The 15,807-nt window shown below is 43.7% G+C and overlaps 1 protein-coding gene across 2 annotated transcripts in view; it reads right to left on the bottom strand.

Annotated features, from left to right (window-relative positions):
• The window catches only part of TBXAS1 (thromboxane A synthase 1), a 237,000-nt gene that overhangs the window by 7,404 nt on the left and 213,789 nt on the right, over nucleotides 1-15,807 (bottom strand). For both annotated transcript variants that reach the window (XM_082308784.1, XM_082308785.1), the window contains exon 11: nucleotides 2,342-2,430. In XM_082308784.1, coding sequence (XP_082164910.1) covers nucleotides 2,342-2,430 — 89 coding nt within the window. The remainder of the gene's footprint in view (nucleotides 1-2,341; nucleotides 2,431-15,807) is intronic.

Below are 15,807 nucleotides of genomic sequence, written 5' to 3'. Positions count from 1 at the left end.
ACTGACCCCGCAATTTCGGGAGTAACATTTTCCCAGAAGATAAATACAGCAACCATTGCTGATGCTCGTGTCTTCTCAGGTTACAATCATCACCTAGAAGGACACAGCTCCGACCCAGCTGGTTAACTTTTGCCCTTTTCACAGTAAAGCGTTTATTGTTTCTTGTGGTTTTCCAAAATGTTAACTGTTAAACTGCAATTTTGCTGCTAATGTTGGTTTTAGACTCATTTTTTATGAAAACTGCAGATGAAATGTGTCAGTCATCTCTATTAACAGGCAGAAAGAGTATGCTGGTTTGCCTTCAGAAAAAAAATAATTAAATATAGGTTTTGAGTTTATTTATTTGAGAAGCTCCCCCACGTTGGGACAGAACCTGAAACTTAGCAAGGGATGGTTTTAATGTTTGGGCTAAGTGTTCTGCTGCTGCCACAAAAATACAACCAATTCACAAGCCTTGGAAAACTGCAGCTCACATATACTCATCAAAGATAGGCATGACGTTAGCAACAAAACTCTCCAGTTTCCTCCCACCCTGTGGTGACAGGTGACAGAATAGGACTGTCCTTAGGAACCTCATCATGACAAGACGACTGAGAAAAGCTGCCTGCCAAAGCCAAGCTTGGGTCTGTAAACCTTGTAAAAAGATGGTGTGTGGGTGTGCATGTGTGGTGGCAGATCCCGATCTAGATCTTTCAGTGCTTGGGTGGTCACTACAGACCCCAAACCAGGCCAGACCCAGGCGGGTGCCCTGCTATCTCAGCCTAGGAGCTATTCCCCGACACCAGCTGGGAGCACAGGGGCAAGACAACGTGCAGGAGCTCTCTTTGCTGCTCCTGGTGCTGTGCCTAAAAAGTTGAACAAAGATTGCAGTTTCAGGGCTGTCAGTCTGGTATCATTACAGCAACACATTCTTTCCTCGCTGTCACCCATCTCTCTCATAGACAAATAAATAACAGAGGCTCCAAACCTGGAACAAAACACTGGCATGCTAAAAAACACATTGACAAGCCATCCTTCTCATCCTTACATGAATTTGGTGATAGTGGAAACATGAGTTCTGGAGAAGAAAGTTCTCTGGCTAGTAAGTTCATTTTTTTTAAAAAAAACAACTCATTTTATAACAAGCTTGGCTGCTACTGAATTTTACCCTAACTCAGCATTATCCTTGTCATAGGCAATCAGCATCTTTCTGAGGCACTGGGCTGTCCTATCCATTCCACATCCATCAGAGTAAAAGCCAGATCAATAAACACCACAACGCCAACTGAAACTTCAGAACAACTTCGGTCCATTCTCATTCTGTTTCCCATCTGACAACCATTGATTGTTTCCCAGTGTTTCAGGTGAAACTCAAAGATCCCTGACGCTTTAACTGGCAAAACAATTTCCACTTGTATACCATGTAGAACATAGTAAAGCCTAGTCATCTCATCCAGGAGCAAGTATCTTTGACATTTACTCTCTGAACAATCCTGCAGATGTCCATGGAAAAATCTTGACTTCCGATCTTTGTGAACATATAAAAGAGAACATGATTTTAAGCTTTTTTATTTTAAGGTGCTTGCAGGCATGGGATAAACTTCTCAAAGGCTCTCACAGCAAGCTCAGTTTTGGCTCCTTTCCAGTCATCTGAATTTTTCCCCTGGCTTCAGGAGAAGCAGTGCAACTGGCTGACAGCTTTGAAAAGTTCCATTCTTAACATTTGTGATAACTTGTGATAACTTGTGATAACTTGGAAATTCGAAAATCAAACGGTTTTCTAATTTGTTTTCCCTTTGCTTTCAGTTCATCAATATAACAGTAAAATTAGTCTTGTGTGAATTGGGGCAAAACTCAAAATTTAATGGATGTAGCCATTAGTTTAGCTATATTAGTATAACACAGTACTAAGTGCAAAACAGTAGGGGTCCAAGTTAAACACGCATGTAAAATAGTTTTCTGAATGTGCAACTCTTCCACAGATCAGGGCCTTAATGACCAACAGGCTAGGGTAGGTCTTTGCTCCGTATCCCCGAAGCCCAAGGCATACAGAAGCAGCAGCGTGTGGCTTTCTAAGGCCAGTCCTGCTGCAAAATGGCTCCATCCTCTAACCTTGGGGGATGTGAAGAACGGTGAGGAAGCAATCTTGGCCAATCCATTGTAAAAAACTGCTTTAGAAATACTAGTATTAGCCAGTTTTCCTTCAGTAGGCCACATTATATCTTTCAAATGCACAAGCAGTATTGATGTTGGCACAGAGACCAAGGGCACACTGGTCTTCCAACAGCAGATTTCCATTTTATAGAGCTAGGGATCTACCCTGTGGAATCTGAAGGGGGGGGGGGGGGGGGGGGGAAGATACCTGAATGCAGGTGGGTACATGCGCAATGTCTCTGCAATCACCATGTCCAGATAAGGGAGTTCTTGTACATTTTGGTAATCAGGGACCATCTGAAAAAGCAGGAAGAAAGGAACAATTACATTTCCTCACATTTAAGTGCCAAACTCATCTCAGATTAGCTTTTAAATCATCTATTTTTTACTGGGCATTTTTCCTGTAGAAGAACTTGATGTCTCATCTAAAACAGTAAATGATAAAATTATACAAAAATGTGGGCAGTAATTAAATGTGTGTATAACATTCCTTTCATCATCAAAACGCTTTGGTGCGCAGCCCAGCTGAAGATATAATAATAAATCAACTTGCTAGGAAGTATTAAAAACAGGGCATTACAGAGAGCATTAATAGCTACAACAGAGCTATTGTTTTACACATGCACTAAAATCTGCACAGGACCCTTGTTTCTTCCCAAAGACGAGAGCGTGGCAGACCAGGAGCACTTTGTTCACAAGAAACAGCAAGTCCTTCAGTTGTTCTTGTTGATGTTGGAGCAAACCCTTTGCCCCTTCCCAGTCATAGAAATAAAGCAAAGTGCTAGTGCTGTGATGGCACTGGAAGAAACCGGCATCCTGATGAGGAACAGCACGCAGCGGCAAATTCCTCTGCCGAGCAGAGGGGGCTGAGGTACAGCTCAAATCCCACCGGGCAGGATTGCAATAGTGCCTGGGGACAGAAGCCTGTTTCCTCCTGTGGCCACCCCTTGTGTAATGCTGCTTAATTTTGCTTGGCGGGCAATGCCTGAGTCCACATTTTCATAAGTCTACAAAACCACCCGGCCCTTGACAACGAGTGCTGGGCACTAAAACCCAAACAGGGCTGTAGCTCAGCAGACTTCGCCCTCTGACAGGCAGCAAACAGGCAGCGAGAGACACCAGACTGCGGACAACCACCAGCAGCAGTGACACGACTCAGCACATGGACAAATAGAATTTCTCCCACTGTTACCTTCCTTGGAAAAAGGACATGTTCCCTGTCTTATTCAGTCCTCTCAGCAGAGGGCAGCCAAAGTACATCTAATAACCTCATCAGGAAAGCAGTTCTGTTTTAAATTCGAGCATCTCCTGAAGACTGACACAGAGTAAATTGGAGAAAAGCACAGACGTCAGACTAGACTAAACCTTTTATGAAGATTTGGGGCCCCTGCCGTTCACAAAGGGGACTGGATTCCATCCTCCCTTTATTTACTACAGCACTTTTCATGTATAATGCATATTTTATTGAATTTTCATGCAAAAACATATGGTACATACTGAAAATACTAAGCAGAGAACAACTCCAGATGGTATGCAGAAAAGGCGTACAATAGAACGAGGATACCTTGCTGGATTAGGGTATCCCACTTATTCAGCACTAAGCCACCATGCACCATTTCACATTAACTGATCTTTTCTAGGAAGGAAATAGGTACGTTCTATTATCCCCATTTTTTGGCTCAGGAAAGAAAAGCAAAACCAGAGAAAGTAATTTGCACAGGCTGAGCAGAACCAGTGTGTCTGCTCGTCTCTTACGGAAAAAGATGCAACTCAGCTTGTCAATAGATGAAGTATTTTGTCAGTATATGTCAAACATTATCAATACAGAAAGTATAAACTGCACTGACAGCCTTTCAATGTTGCTTTTATATTACAGTGGTGCCTACTAACTCAAACCTTTGGCTTTGGTTGATGGTTATCGGACAAAGAACTAGGAGACTAAAAGCCACAAATGGCAGCAATGTCATGAGAACCATGGCTGAATGCTGTGCGAGGAGCTGAGCTCCAATAATCTGAATAGCTAAAACCAAAGACAGGAGGATGACTTTTATCATCCTTGTTTTGCAGAAAGGGATCTTAGGGCTACCCGATTTGGCACGGGAAATCAGTAGCAGAGGCTGGAAATGAACTGTGATCAGACGCTAATTTCAGGCTTTCGTGGCAAAACTACCCTCCTCCACGACCACAGAGGTGTTCCACACTTTGATGCAAACGCGTGCTGTGGTCTGTATTAATTTTTTTTCTGCTAAATTTACATCTCTCTTTCAGGACTTTCCTTTGTTCTTTTTATACTGCCCTCCTGCAACTCTTTGAATCCTGGGTTGGCATCTGAGTCCTGTCCCTGCAATCCCTCTTGATTTCATGGCCGGGCTGGAGAGTTCAGGCTCAGAATAAATGAGTGGTGGAGCCAAGAGCACACCATGATGTGCTCAATTCCCTGAGCCATGCTCTTTCCACTGGGCCTTCCTGTCTCTCTCATAATCCCTCTACTTACTTCTGGAGTCAAATAATTAAGATAATTATATGGTAACCTGATATAATAAGTAGCCACTAAATCAAACCATACATCAACAAATAATATAACACTAAATTATGGGAGCTTTGATTTGCTCTTTCAAATAGCTTCTATACCTTGAGGGGATTAACAGTTCAGAAAACAAAGCAAAGGTGCAAAACTAGCTGATTTTCCTTAGAAGAAAATTCCTTTTGCTTACATAAAGAAAAAGGGGTCGGTCAAATGGCAGCACAGTGAACTCTGCTATCGTGAGCATGGCAGACACATCAGTCATTTCCTACATCTGATGCAACTTAATTATTGGCACTTCCATGCTTTTAGCATCAAAGTAGCTGGACCTAATTTAGTAGTTGTTTGCAAGGTCTGACCCAGGGCTGCGTAAAGTAAACACCAGCCAAGTATCTCTGTTGAGGGAGGACAGTTTGCTGCCTTTTTTTCCCTTTCAAAGAAAATATTTTCCATTTGTTTTTCCACTCCCTCTCTTCAAAATATTCCTTTAGCCAAGCACATTTCAAAGTAACTTAAACATGCTTTTCTCCCTAAATGTCCCTATTTATATCTTTCAACTGCTGGCAGGTTTGCTGGGGTGGGGGGTAGTGTTGTGCAAAGATGCCACCTTAACCCCTTGCAAAAAAAAATGTCTACATTGCCTCTTACTCAAGACTGGGTGTTTTTTTATTAAGAAAGAGATTCCTTTCTGTAACAAGTAGAGATGTGGGGGGGGAAAGGAGGCACCACATTGCATGTAATAAAGCATCCTATATTTTAATTTTGCAGCCACTGCTTTGCACAGCAGTTTGTCTTATGCTTTGCATAGCCTTGTAGTATCTTTTCCTGTTGATGTGGAAGCGAAATGGCCATGTAACACCTTGTGGCATTTCTCTGCATGCATGTTTACCCAGTTTGATTTCCAGAGGTGTGGTGGTACACCCTGACCCATCCCAGACCATTCAATCACTTCTGAGGTCCAGAAAGCATCTAGTTTGGCCACAAACTCTCCTTAATGACTAACAGCAAATCCCAGGCCTCTATTCCCTAGAAAAAGGTGGGAAATTAATTCTTCACCCTACAGAGTACCCTGAGGTGGAATACCAGCAGTGATTATAAAATTGTCTGTAACGATGATACGTGTTTTAATCCCCATATAAATTCCAAGAGAGATAACTGCTTTCAGATCCACCTCTGCTTTTCAGCATTGGCTTTAGCGTTTTCTAGGCAGGCAAACCTATTTTTTGCCACCACCCTCAGTTAACTTTTAATTCCTCAATGAACACCAAAGGAATCCAAGTGCTGACAGGAGAGGGCTCGCCAATCTTTCTGCTGCAGTTTGAGATGTTACTGTTCCCAGTTGCCTGTTCCTCTTTGCTGGCTGTGGTTAGCGTCACCACAGCCAAATCAGCAGAAGGGAACATATGCCTGCACCTCAGTTGCTTCCATACAACGTCCAGCATGAACCCATCTTCAGCAACAGTTTAAGACAAGATACTAACTTTTCCCCAAACTAGCTGCCGAGTGAGGCACAGATCCTCCTCTATCACCTCTGTTTTGGGAATGGTAATCCAAGTACACATCAGTGAACAAAAGATTTCCACTTATCCTATCGGTCATGGTCTGGTGGTGCTCAGCAGCCAGAAATGAAAAAAATCAGAGAAAATTTTGTGTAGCTGACAGGGTGCGGCGTGCACCTGAAATTGATTTGGAAGCAGTGAAGGCTGCAGAGAGCACATTCCTCATAACTAGTGCTGCTGAGTCATGGCCTGAGACTGATCCGGCTGCAGTTTCTGAGAAATTGCAATCCATATCAAATGCCTTATGGGCAGGTGTGACTGTGACAAAGTCCATGTCAGAGAGGTGACGTGCAGATCTGCTTAAGTACAGATGCAGATCCATGAGTTATCTGTGTACACATAGCTACACAGCCCACATCGGCTCTCCCTCAAAATGTAGACTTTGGATAGCAATAGGATAGGAGGCGGTGAGTCAAAATCAAGCCAGCATCATCCCCAGTGCCTCTCACCCACCCCTCTTTCAAATTGCCAGAAGAGCTATTCAGACCATTGCCATAGCTAGGATTCACAAACAGGTCAATAATGTTTCTTGATCAAATGGATAAAAAGCTGCTGATAGATCAGAGAACCTGCTTGGGGTTTTGACCTCTCTTTGGTTACCTCTAGGAGCTACTTGTCCCCTAACAGAACTAAAGCCAGTGTGCCACGCTTAGCCTAGGAAAAGGGGAAGAAATGCAGGAATACTCTGTCAAGTTAGGATTGCCTCACGACAACCGTTCCAACAACTGTATCAAGAAAGGAAAGGTTAGAGACAGGACAGCACTCAAGATGCAGATCAATGAAAAAAAGGGGTGGTGTGGTTCAACAGGCACCTATCTTTAGCTTGCTTAAAGAAAGCTTGCCTCATGTTTTACCACTTCCACAAAAACATGCTGGAATACCTGTAAAACACCAAATTAAAACCTCCCTACAATATCAGGCAGCGAAACAGGAACAAAGTTGATGAAGTAAAATTTCTTGGTTTTATCTGCAGAACTTGGACCAAATACTAAAAAAAAAAAGCTTAAGGCAGTCCTCATGCAATGCTTATTGCAAAATCTCTCTCTCTGCTGTCTGTGGTCCAGCCTGCACCTGCCAAGTGACATGTCTCCCTGAGGCATGGCACCAGGCAGAACCAGCCCTTGCTGCTGGGGAAATGGGACCCTGAAGCTCCCGAGTCCCACTCATCCCAGGAGGCAGGCCATGGCAGAAGCTGTTGCTTTAAGATACACTGCTTCAAGATAGAGAAGAGCCTACCTAAAACCACCAAGTGTCTGTTGGCCATTTCCAGTGACAGAGGCCTACAGCAGGGTATTTTCTAGCAAAATATTCAGTTCTTGACTAGAAAATTGAGAACAAGGTTCAGGAACAAAAAATAGGACAACAAGCCTGATTTCCAGATTAAGATGCAGCAGCAAGAGGCTTCCTGAGCTGCCTAGCACCTCTCCTCTTGAATCCTTACAGCATGCCTTGGTAGCACTAAAGCCTCACCAGCAGCATTGTGACTTCTCACATGCTCTCAGAAGTGAACGTTAAAGCAAGTTCTCAGCTCCATCCGCTCATGCCTCTTTCCCCAGAAGCAAGTAAAGGCTATCCAAAACATGTACTCCCAAGCTTTCCCTTTACTTCTTCATTCCACGTGGGTTACCTGCCATCGCTCTCATCTGCTTGGGTTGTCATTCAAATGGAAATGCAGCACGCAGGCTCTCACCCCCACCCTTGGTGGATGCTCACTGGGCTTGGGAGTGTTACTTTGCTCATTGAGGCACTTCCCAAGCTGCAGCAGCACTCAGTACTTCAGACATCTCAAACAAACTCCTCCTGGCTCTTCCTAAACACAGTGCATGCCAAATAAATTTAGTATTACAGCTCTTTGTTCAAATCACCTGCCACTCACCCTCACACCTCCTCTATACTCCACCCTTCACATTCCCCTCTCGCCAGGTCCATCACCACCCAAGTTGCATGAGCGCAGGCAGAGGCGGGTGCTGATTCGCAGGCCAAGTTCAGAGCTGGCGGGAAAGGCCGGTGCACCAGTTACGCAATGATAACCACATTACACGCAGACCTTGCAGCCAAATTCTCTCCGTTACTTTGGTGCATATCCACGCTGCTCCCTGGGGTTTTATCAGTGTAAGGGAGAGGAAAATGCGGTTCTGAGTATGTACCCAGTAGTGCTGGGGAAAGAGCCAGAAAGTATAAGGTTACACCAATGTCGACTCTCTTTAATGTTACTTTGCTTTTCGAATCAAAGACTTCAGCTCCTGACAGAAGACAGACCCGCACTACCTCCAGTAGCTTTCGCGGTGTTAAAACAAGGTCTTCGTAGCATCACTGTTCACAAGGAAACTTCTGTGAGATAAAAATACTTCCTGAAACTGAACAGTGTCCCAAAACCAAACAGATAAACACAAAAGCTGCAACCAAAACAGTCAGAAATTCTCTTCCACCTACATTACTACTGACACATGGTGATCAGCAAGAACAGAATGAGTGCCATCAGGTAGAAGATCTGGAAAAAAAAAAAGGCAGGAAAAGAGAAGAAAATCACTAAGGAAATCCTTTATGAGGCAAGCTACAAATGAAAAGAAAGGAGAAAAAAATCTGTTTCAATCTCGGTTTTCGAAATTTGTCAACTCCACCCAGTCCCAGATTCCCATGCCAAGAGAAGTGGGTGCCCTTACACAAAAAGTGAATAAACAACTGGGAGTGAGATGGGGTGTCTGGGGCGCTCTGCTGTCATGAAGGAAAGGGCAGGTCCCCACTGTCCTGATAGTGCCCAGCCAGGCAGCTTTTAATACGCAAGTACCCTCACTATACTTTTTTTTTTTTTTTTTTAATTAGGCTTGGTAGGGAAGAGTAACTCCTCCCCAGAAGTGGCTCCCTACCTGTTTGCAATGTGTGCCTCGTTTCAGCTATTTGTGGATGTGATACAATCCCTGGCCGTGCATCGTAGCAGGCTAAGCCCATCAGAGGCACAGAGACTGCCCGTTTCTCGCCTCCTTAAAAACCACTCAGCCCCCAGGAAATCCCCCCCAGTTCTCTCCTCAGCCCACCGAGGCTCGAAAGTCTCTCTTTCTACACTTGCCTGACACAATCAAAATTTCTACTTGGGTGGCAGAAATGCTGAATGGAGAAGGATCCCAGTGGGAGGGAGGCAAGGAGGAAATTAAACAGGAGAAAGGACTGCCAGAGGCCCAAAAGGCTGAGAAAGAGAATTATAAAACTGGGGTAGGTCTGTCCGAAGGGCATGTCACCAGTCCAAAGCACATTAAGCACTGAAGTTCGTGCAAGACTTAATCCTTCCTGCTATAGAAGTGTCCCTTGGTGGCTGCTGCAGGTCTACAGGAATAAAGAGGAGGGATTTTTTTCCCCTCTCAGCAGACATTCATGGTATCACATAAGAGCCAGATGATTTAATTTAATCATTCCTGTTCCAGCTGGTATTTTCTGTATGGAGGTGACAGTGCTTTAAATTAGGGCCTTGCATATAAAAGGCCCGTGTGTTTAGTTTAATCAAATGTTCATTTCCTCACGTTACGTTCATATTAAAAGGCATCACCATGAATTTTCATGCTGCAAATAGAGGCTATCATACGGGCCATGTAGTGAGGTCCTCTTTGGTCGTTCTTCATCTCTATGGCCTTGTACGCTTGGCAGCCTTACGGACTGAGAGGTGACTCAGCCCCAGGCATGTGGTTTGGGGAAATAAGCCCTAGAGAGCACAGTCCAACCTATAAGGAGAGCAGAGCTTTACACAGAATAAATTACTTTGGTAATTCGCCCTTCTGCAGATACTTAAATATGGGCTTGAGCCAGTGGCTGCTTAAGTCGTTGGCATCAGCAGTTGCTGGATGAGACCTTTTCTGAATTAGTAAACAGGCAAACATTCACAGCAAAGAAACTGCAAGATTCTCCCATCACTCAGCGTAATTATTATTTGCTCTGACAAGGGCAGGTCAGTTTTAATACCATACAACATTTATGTAGTGCCTGATGCCTTGAAAACATTTTATGTACATTAGGTGCAGTACAACAATAATAAAACTTTGCCTTTCCATAGTTGCTTTTCCCCTGAGGCTCGCGAAGCGTTTAGCAAACATTAATTAGTTGGTCATCTTCCAAATGCACGTGTGAGGTGCTCCTGGTAAATACTCCCTCCCTGTACACGAGGGGCCAGCAGAGGTGCTGAAGACTGAGGCCAACAATTTACAACCTTAAGAGTCAAGCACCCACTAACTTGAGTCTTCGTAAGTAGCCTGATTTTTTTTTTTTCAGCCTCAGTGTGACTCCTGTGAGTAAACAGGCAAATACCGCTCCAAATGCATAGACTTAAAATGAGCAAAAAAGAAAGAAATCCATTGTAAGGCATTTAAATATGTCTTAAACAAAAAGGAGCTTTGTTTCTTCCTAGCTGCCAAGATCATAACTCAGGGCTCAGCCTGTCCTTGAGAAACTGATGGTACTAAAAGTACAGAAACTAAAGAAGCTTTTCTGGTGTCAAAGCTCAAATTCTTTGCTGTGGACTCCTGCACCTCCTGCCTAATACAGGTAAAATCTTAACCCTTCTCCCCACATTGAAGGATCAGAGCCAAAGGCAGAAATAATTTTCTAATATATAGTTTAAAACTGATGAGCTGTGTGAAGCCTAGGAGCAGAAGAGCGCTGGTACATCCCATCTGCATGGCAACTCTTGACCTCCACCTCCCTTTTCTCCCTATCCAGACAGCGCTGGCAAACGTTCCTAAGTGGGACCTGTTCTGTGTCAATCCCACTTGCTGCCTCATTTCTTGACTGGCAATGTGGCTTATGCCATGTCCAGTCCTAGCTCCAAATTTTAGTGTATGTCCTTTCTACAAGGCACGAGGGAAAAGTCTGTTCCTGTTGAAACTTCTCACATTTTAGCTGAAAATACAAAAAACGGAGAAAGAAAAGGGAAAAACTTCTTTTCTGACCAAAGCTATTCAATACCTTTTCCTCTTCTGCTCCCTCTGGAAAGTGCTGACTGCCTTGGGTACAACGAAGCAATTTACAATTGGTATGTGAAAAAACTTGATAGCACTTAAAACAGCTTTTGTGTTTTCTCCCTCCAATGCATGAAGAGAATCTTTCAAAAAAACTAGATGCCAGTCCAAAACCCACTACCCAAGCTCAGTGGGGAGCTGGCTTTGAGCAGGGGTGTCTGCTACCATGACACTATCCTATGACAAACCTCTCTAGATATTTGGATAAAGCCGTCTGCAACGAATCCTGGCAGATGCCTATTCAAGGATTTCTTTCCCTTTCTTCCCTTACTTTATCTCTTCTCCATCTGGGAACACAGACATTTCCCTAAGCCTGTTCACGCTTAGATTTAGTGAAGCCATCATGGTGTCATGTTCTGGCACTGTTTTGTGTCTTTGCTTTCCTCTACCCTTTGTAGAGCAGCATGGCATGGCTGTCCATCTGTTTATGATTTACTTCACACAATGACTTGGTCCCGATTACACTGATAGGCACAGTAGGTTATTTGAGGGCCAACTGGACCTCTGTAATGACACTCAAACTGTACCCAAATTGTGGGAATGTTTCCAATCAAAAAAGGCCAGTGGAAAAACTCCACCGGGGCCTCCTCCAGGAGAGCCTTCCTGTCCTTAATCCCAGGAAGGAAAAACAAAAATGTAATTTTTTATCTGGAATTCTTCTGCAATTATCAGTGTCCAAACGATCCACAAAAACTGAACAGAAGACAAGAAGAGAAACCAAGACCTGGGTCTTTCTGACCTTTAAAGATGCATATTGGAGAAGAGATTATAAAGAACAGCATGCCATTCAGGAGGCCGCATCTTCCATGGTCTCCTTTAGCACAGGCCTGAATCACAGAGTCAGAGGAACTGCACCGACCTGCACTGGCTGAGGACAGACCTGGGAAGCGCAGCCATTTAGGGGGCACTGTGCGTTGCCACAGGTAGGAAGCCCCTCCGCGCGTACTGAATCAATGGCCCTCATGAGCACACGGGAGTGAAGGGAAAAAAAAAAAAAAAAACAAAACCAAAAAAACCCAAAAAACCACAACTCGGAAAGCTGCAGGATGAAGTCACAGGGTCAGCAGTGAGAAAATACAGAATTCATTTGTAATTCGAACAAGGTCACTTCTAGCATGTTTTAGGATGATATAAGACTTTACAGGGAAGGCAAATGGAAAGTATTGCTCACGATTTCTTCTGCTTTATGAGTAAGCTGCTTTGGCCTTTATTTATTTATTACCTCACAGTCCCACAACGATCCTGGTGTGAAGACCAATTTGCTGTTCTTTCTCTCTTGCTTCTCAAGGATATTTTTGCTTCTTGAACCTGACCCCTTCCTGTCTCAGTGCCTGGCCACCTCGCTCATTTAGCTCTCCATATTTCCAAGGATACCCTTATTTTCACAATTCCCCACACTTTACCTCTGTGCTGTCATTTCACTTATGGCCACACTACTTTAATACCCAGTATTTTATCCTTTCTGCTTCTTCTTCAAAGCCCTATCCTGCATCAAGTCACAAAAGCTCTGGGGTACAGGGGAACCTGGCCAGCACGGTGGTACCTACCTGGATCTGAGCCAGCCCTGACATGGAGGCCACTCAATCCAGATGCCACTGAGACACAAAAGTGGCACCCACAAAGTGAGACATTTGCTGAATCATTCAGCACAAAAGAGCACTTTTAAGCCAGAAAAGCACATAAACCATAGCATTCTGCAGGGGGTTCACTAGCAATTTTGCCCATATAAAATACCTAATAAAAGATGGTATCCTTTGCCCTTTTTAGCACGAGTTGTGGTACAAAGATCTATAGATACCTATAGATGGGCTAATTTGTGGGGAGGGATTTTCTGAGAGTACAAAGATGGAGCACAGCTGTAGCCTTTTCCTGTAAAGGGCCTGTCACACACATAAGAGCAGCTAGGCATACTCAGAATATTACCAACCCCGATCACTCAAACATTATGAGCGAGGCCTCAACATAGTTAGAAATTGGCTGGAAAACACATGAGATTTTTGGCAAATAATAATATTTTGAATTTCATTTGCCTTCGTGCTTCTGAACTGGGATTCATGTTTTCAGTCTTACCTTTTCAACTAGAAACCTTTTTTCCCTGTTTTTTATTGGTTGTTTTTTGTTTTAATAATGAAAGATGAGATTCTGGTTATACACCTGACTTCGGTGTCAAGTGATTTGAGAGAATAAAAAACAAATACCCAGAGACTTGCAGTGCGATGGCAGGATGCTGGTAATATTCCATTTACAGAGCACCATGGGCCATCGTTGCCTGCCCTTTGGCCATCTGCTGCTAGCGCTCGGCTAGAATCACACGGACCTTGTAAAAAAAGAAAAAAGTCTACAAGACCAGGAACTTCATGTGAATAAACATCACACAAGCGTGAGCTGCCCCTCAGAGTGCCCACGGTTTTGTAGCACACGTTTCGGGGCAGGGGGGTGGTGTTACTGCAAGAGGGGCCTCGGGGATTAAGCATCCAACCTCCTCTTGAAAATGCCAAACTTGGTACCTTGGCAAAGCTTGACACAGAACGAAATTGAAACATGCAGACAAAGTAATTGGGGGGGGAAACTGTGCTGAGTCTATATATAGCATTTTGTTTCTGCTGGGTACTAGAGGGGGGTGGGGAAGGGAGGAAGTGAGGGGGAGAGAGGGAAAAGAAAGATAAATTTTGGTTGCTGCTGTCGTACGCAGATCCACTTATCTATGGCTGAAGCCCAGACAGCTGTGTGACTCTAAATGAAGAAATTTAATTAAAAAGTAAAAAATGAAAATCAGCAAGAAAAAAACAGAGAAAAAACAGGACTTCATGCTTCCCACACCTACCCTGATGTATAAATAGAGACTATCTGACTGATGAAGGGTGCTTATTATTTCTTTGACTTCCATGTGTGTAAAGAAACCTACAATTCTTTCTAGTGAACAAGCAGAATAATCACAAAGCCAATGGCACGTTGCTGCTATTCCAACTTTGCTGCTCCAGTTTAAATGACATCATGCAACATCTTGGTAGTCCCAGTCATATAATACCTATGATGCACTAAAAAAAAAAAACAGGGTTTGGATCAATTATGAAGGAAAAGATTTTGGAAAGCAGGTTACTTGGGATCATATTCTGCCTGAGTTACACTTCTTGTAAGAAACATATTGGGAAAAACTGCAAGCGGATGCGATTCCATTTTGCACCTCTTGCATACTTAGACCTGCCTTCTGCCAGCGTAACTTAGAGCAACCTTGCGGTTTTCTCTGCCTCAGCTCCTAAGGCATTTGCAATGCAGCTCAGAAGAGCCAGAGCATCTTGCACTTCTGTCCATACCCACTGCTTTTCCTAACACATTCGCTTCCCATTTCACAATATGGCACAGTAAGAGATTGGTATTAGTACTTTTGGCCTCTCTTCATGTGCGCACACATGTATGCATGTGTATTTTCTGTAACACATCCATCAATTTGAAATGGTATAAAAATGACTAAAAAAAACCCCACGATCTTTTAATCTCAGAAGATTCAAAGTGTCAGTGCTGAGAAGTCAGAAAATTCATTCCAAGTCCTATTTATCTAAGTCAGGATGTGGGAAGACTTTTTTTTTGCGTTCTGCGTATGCACATCACCACTTTTGCTCCTTGGTGCCGCACAGGCTGGGAGCTGAAAAGCCAGGGAAGATGACGGCTTGCTCCCTGCTTCCAGTGGACTTGATAGAAAAATCCCTTTTGTGTTCCTTATAATGGAGTCTTGTCTCATCTCTATCACAAGAGATGCTTTGGCCACAGATACTGTGCTGACAGTCAGTGCATGTACGTAGCTCTGCCTCAGTGCCACATCACCACTGCCTCTTCTTTAAACCAGAAGAGAAAAGCAGCCTGCAAAGCAAGGAACAAGTTAACAAAAGACTTCATTTATCTCCAGCTGATACCAACGTGACAGCGGGAAATGCAGGGTCAGATTCCAGGCACATTATTGCGAGGGCAGGAGGAGCGCGGGGAGTAGCTGCTGTGTGGCGAAGCCACGGGGCTCGCAGTCAGAAGGTCAAGTCCTGACGCAGCTTTCCAAGCAAATTTGGGAAAGGCTCTTCCTCTCCTCCAGCACTTTTAATAAGACTGGTAAACCTTAATCATGAGATTGTGTGGATACTGCTGGCATGCTCAGAGGCAGGCAGCATATGATGTTCCTGTTCAAAGCCTGATCATTATACAGTACTAACAGTAACTCCCCCGCCTTTTTTTTTTTTTAAATTTTTTAAGTCATGGGTAAGGTAAGTCTCGGCAGTTAATACTGATATTATATGAAATAAAGGTAAATTTTGAATGGACAACAAAATTGTGGACAGAATCATAGAATCGTAGAATTGTTAAGGTTGGAAAAAACCCTTAAGATCATCCAGTCCAACCGTTAACCTATCACTGCCAAGTCCACCACTAAACCATACCATGTCCCTACCAGAACAGAAATTTTACGCATTCCTTCTGTGTAAATAAAGAAGTGAACTTAACCCACCATTAAAACTTTGCTTTACGATGTGCAATTGCTGGGGGAAAAAAGTTGTAATGGGTGTTACACACTCACCCACATACCAGCAACAAACAGGCAAAG

The sequence above is a fragment of the Platalea leucorodia genome, assembly GCF_965183815.1.
Source record: "Platalea leucorodia genome assembly, chromosome: 4".
In the NCBI taxonomy this organism is placed as follows: Eukaryota; Metazoa; Chordata; class Aves; order Pelecaniformes; family Threskiornithidae; genus Platalea; species Platalea leucorodia.
Note: the sequence above shows the minus strand (reverse complement) of the source record. Positions and strands in the feature narration are given on the sequence as shown.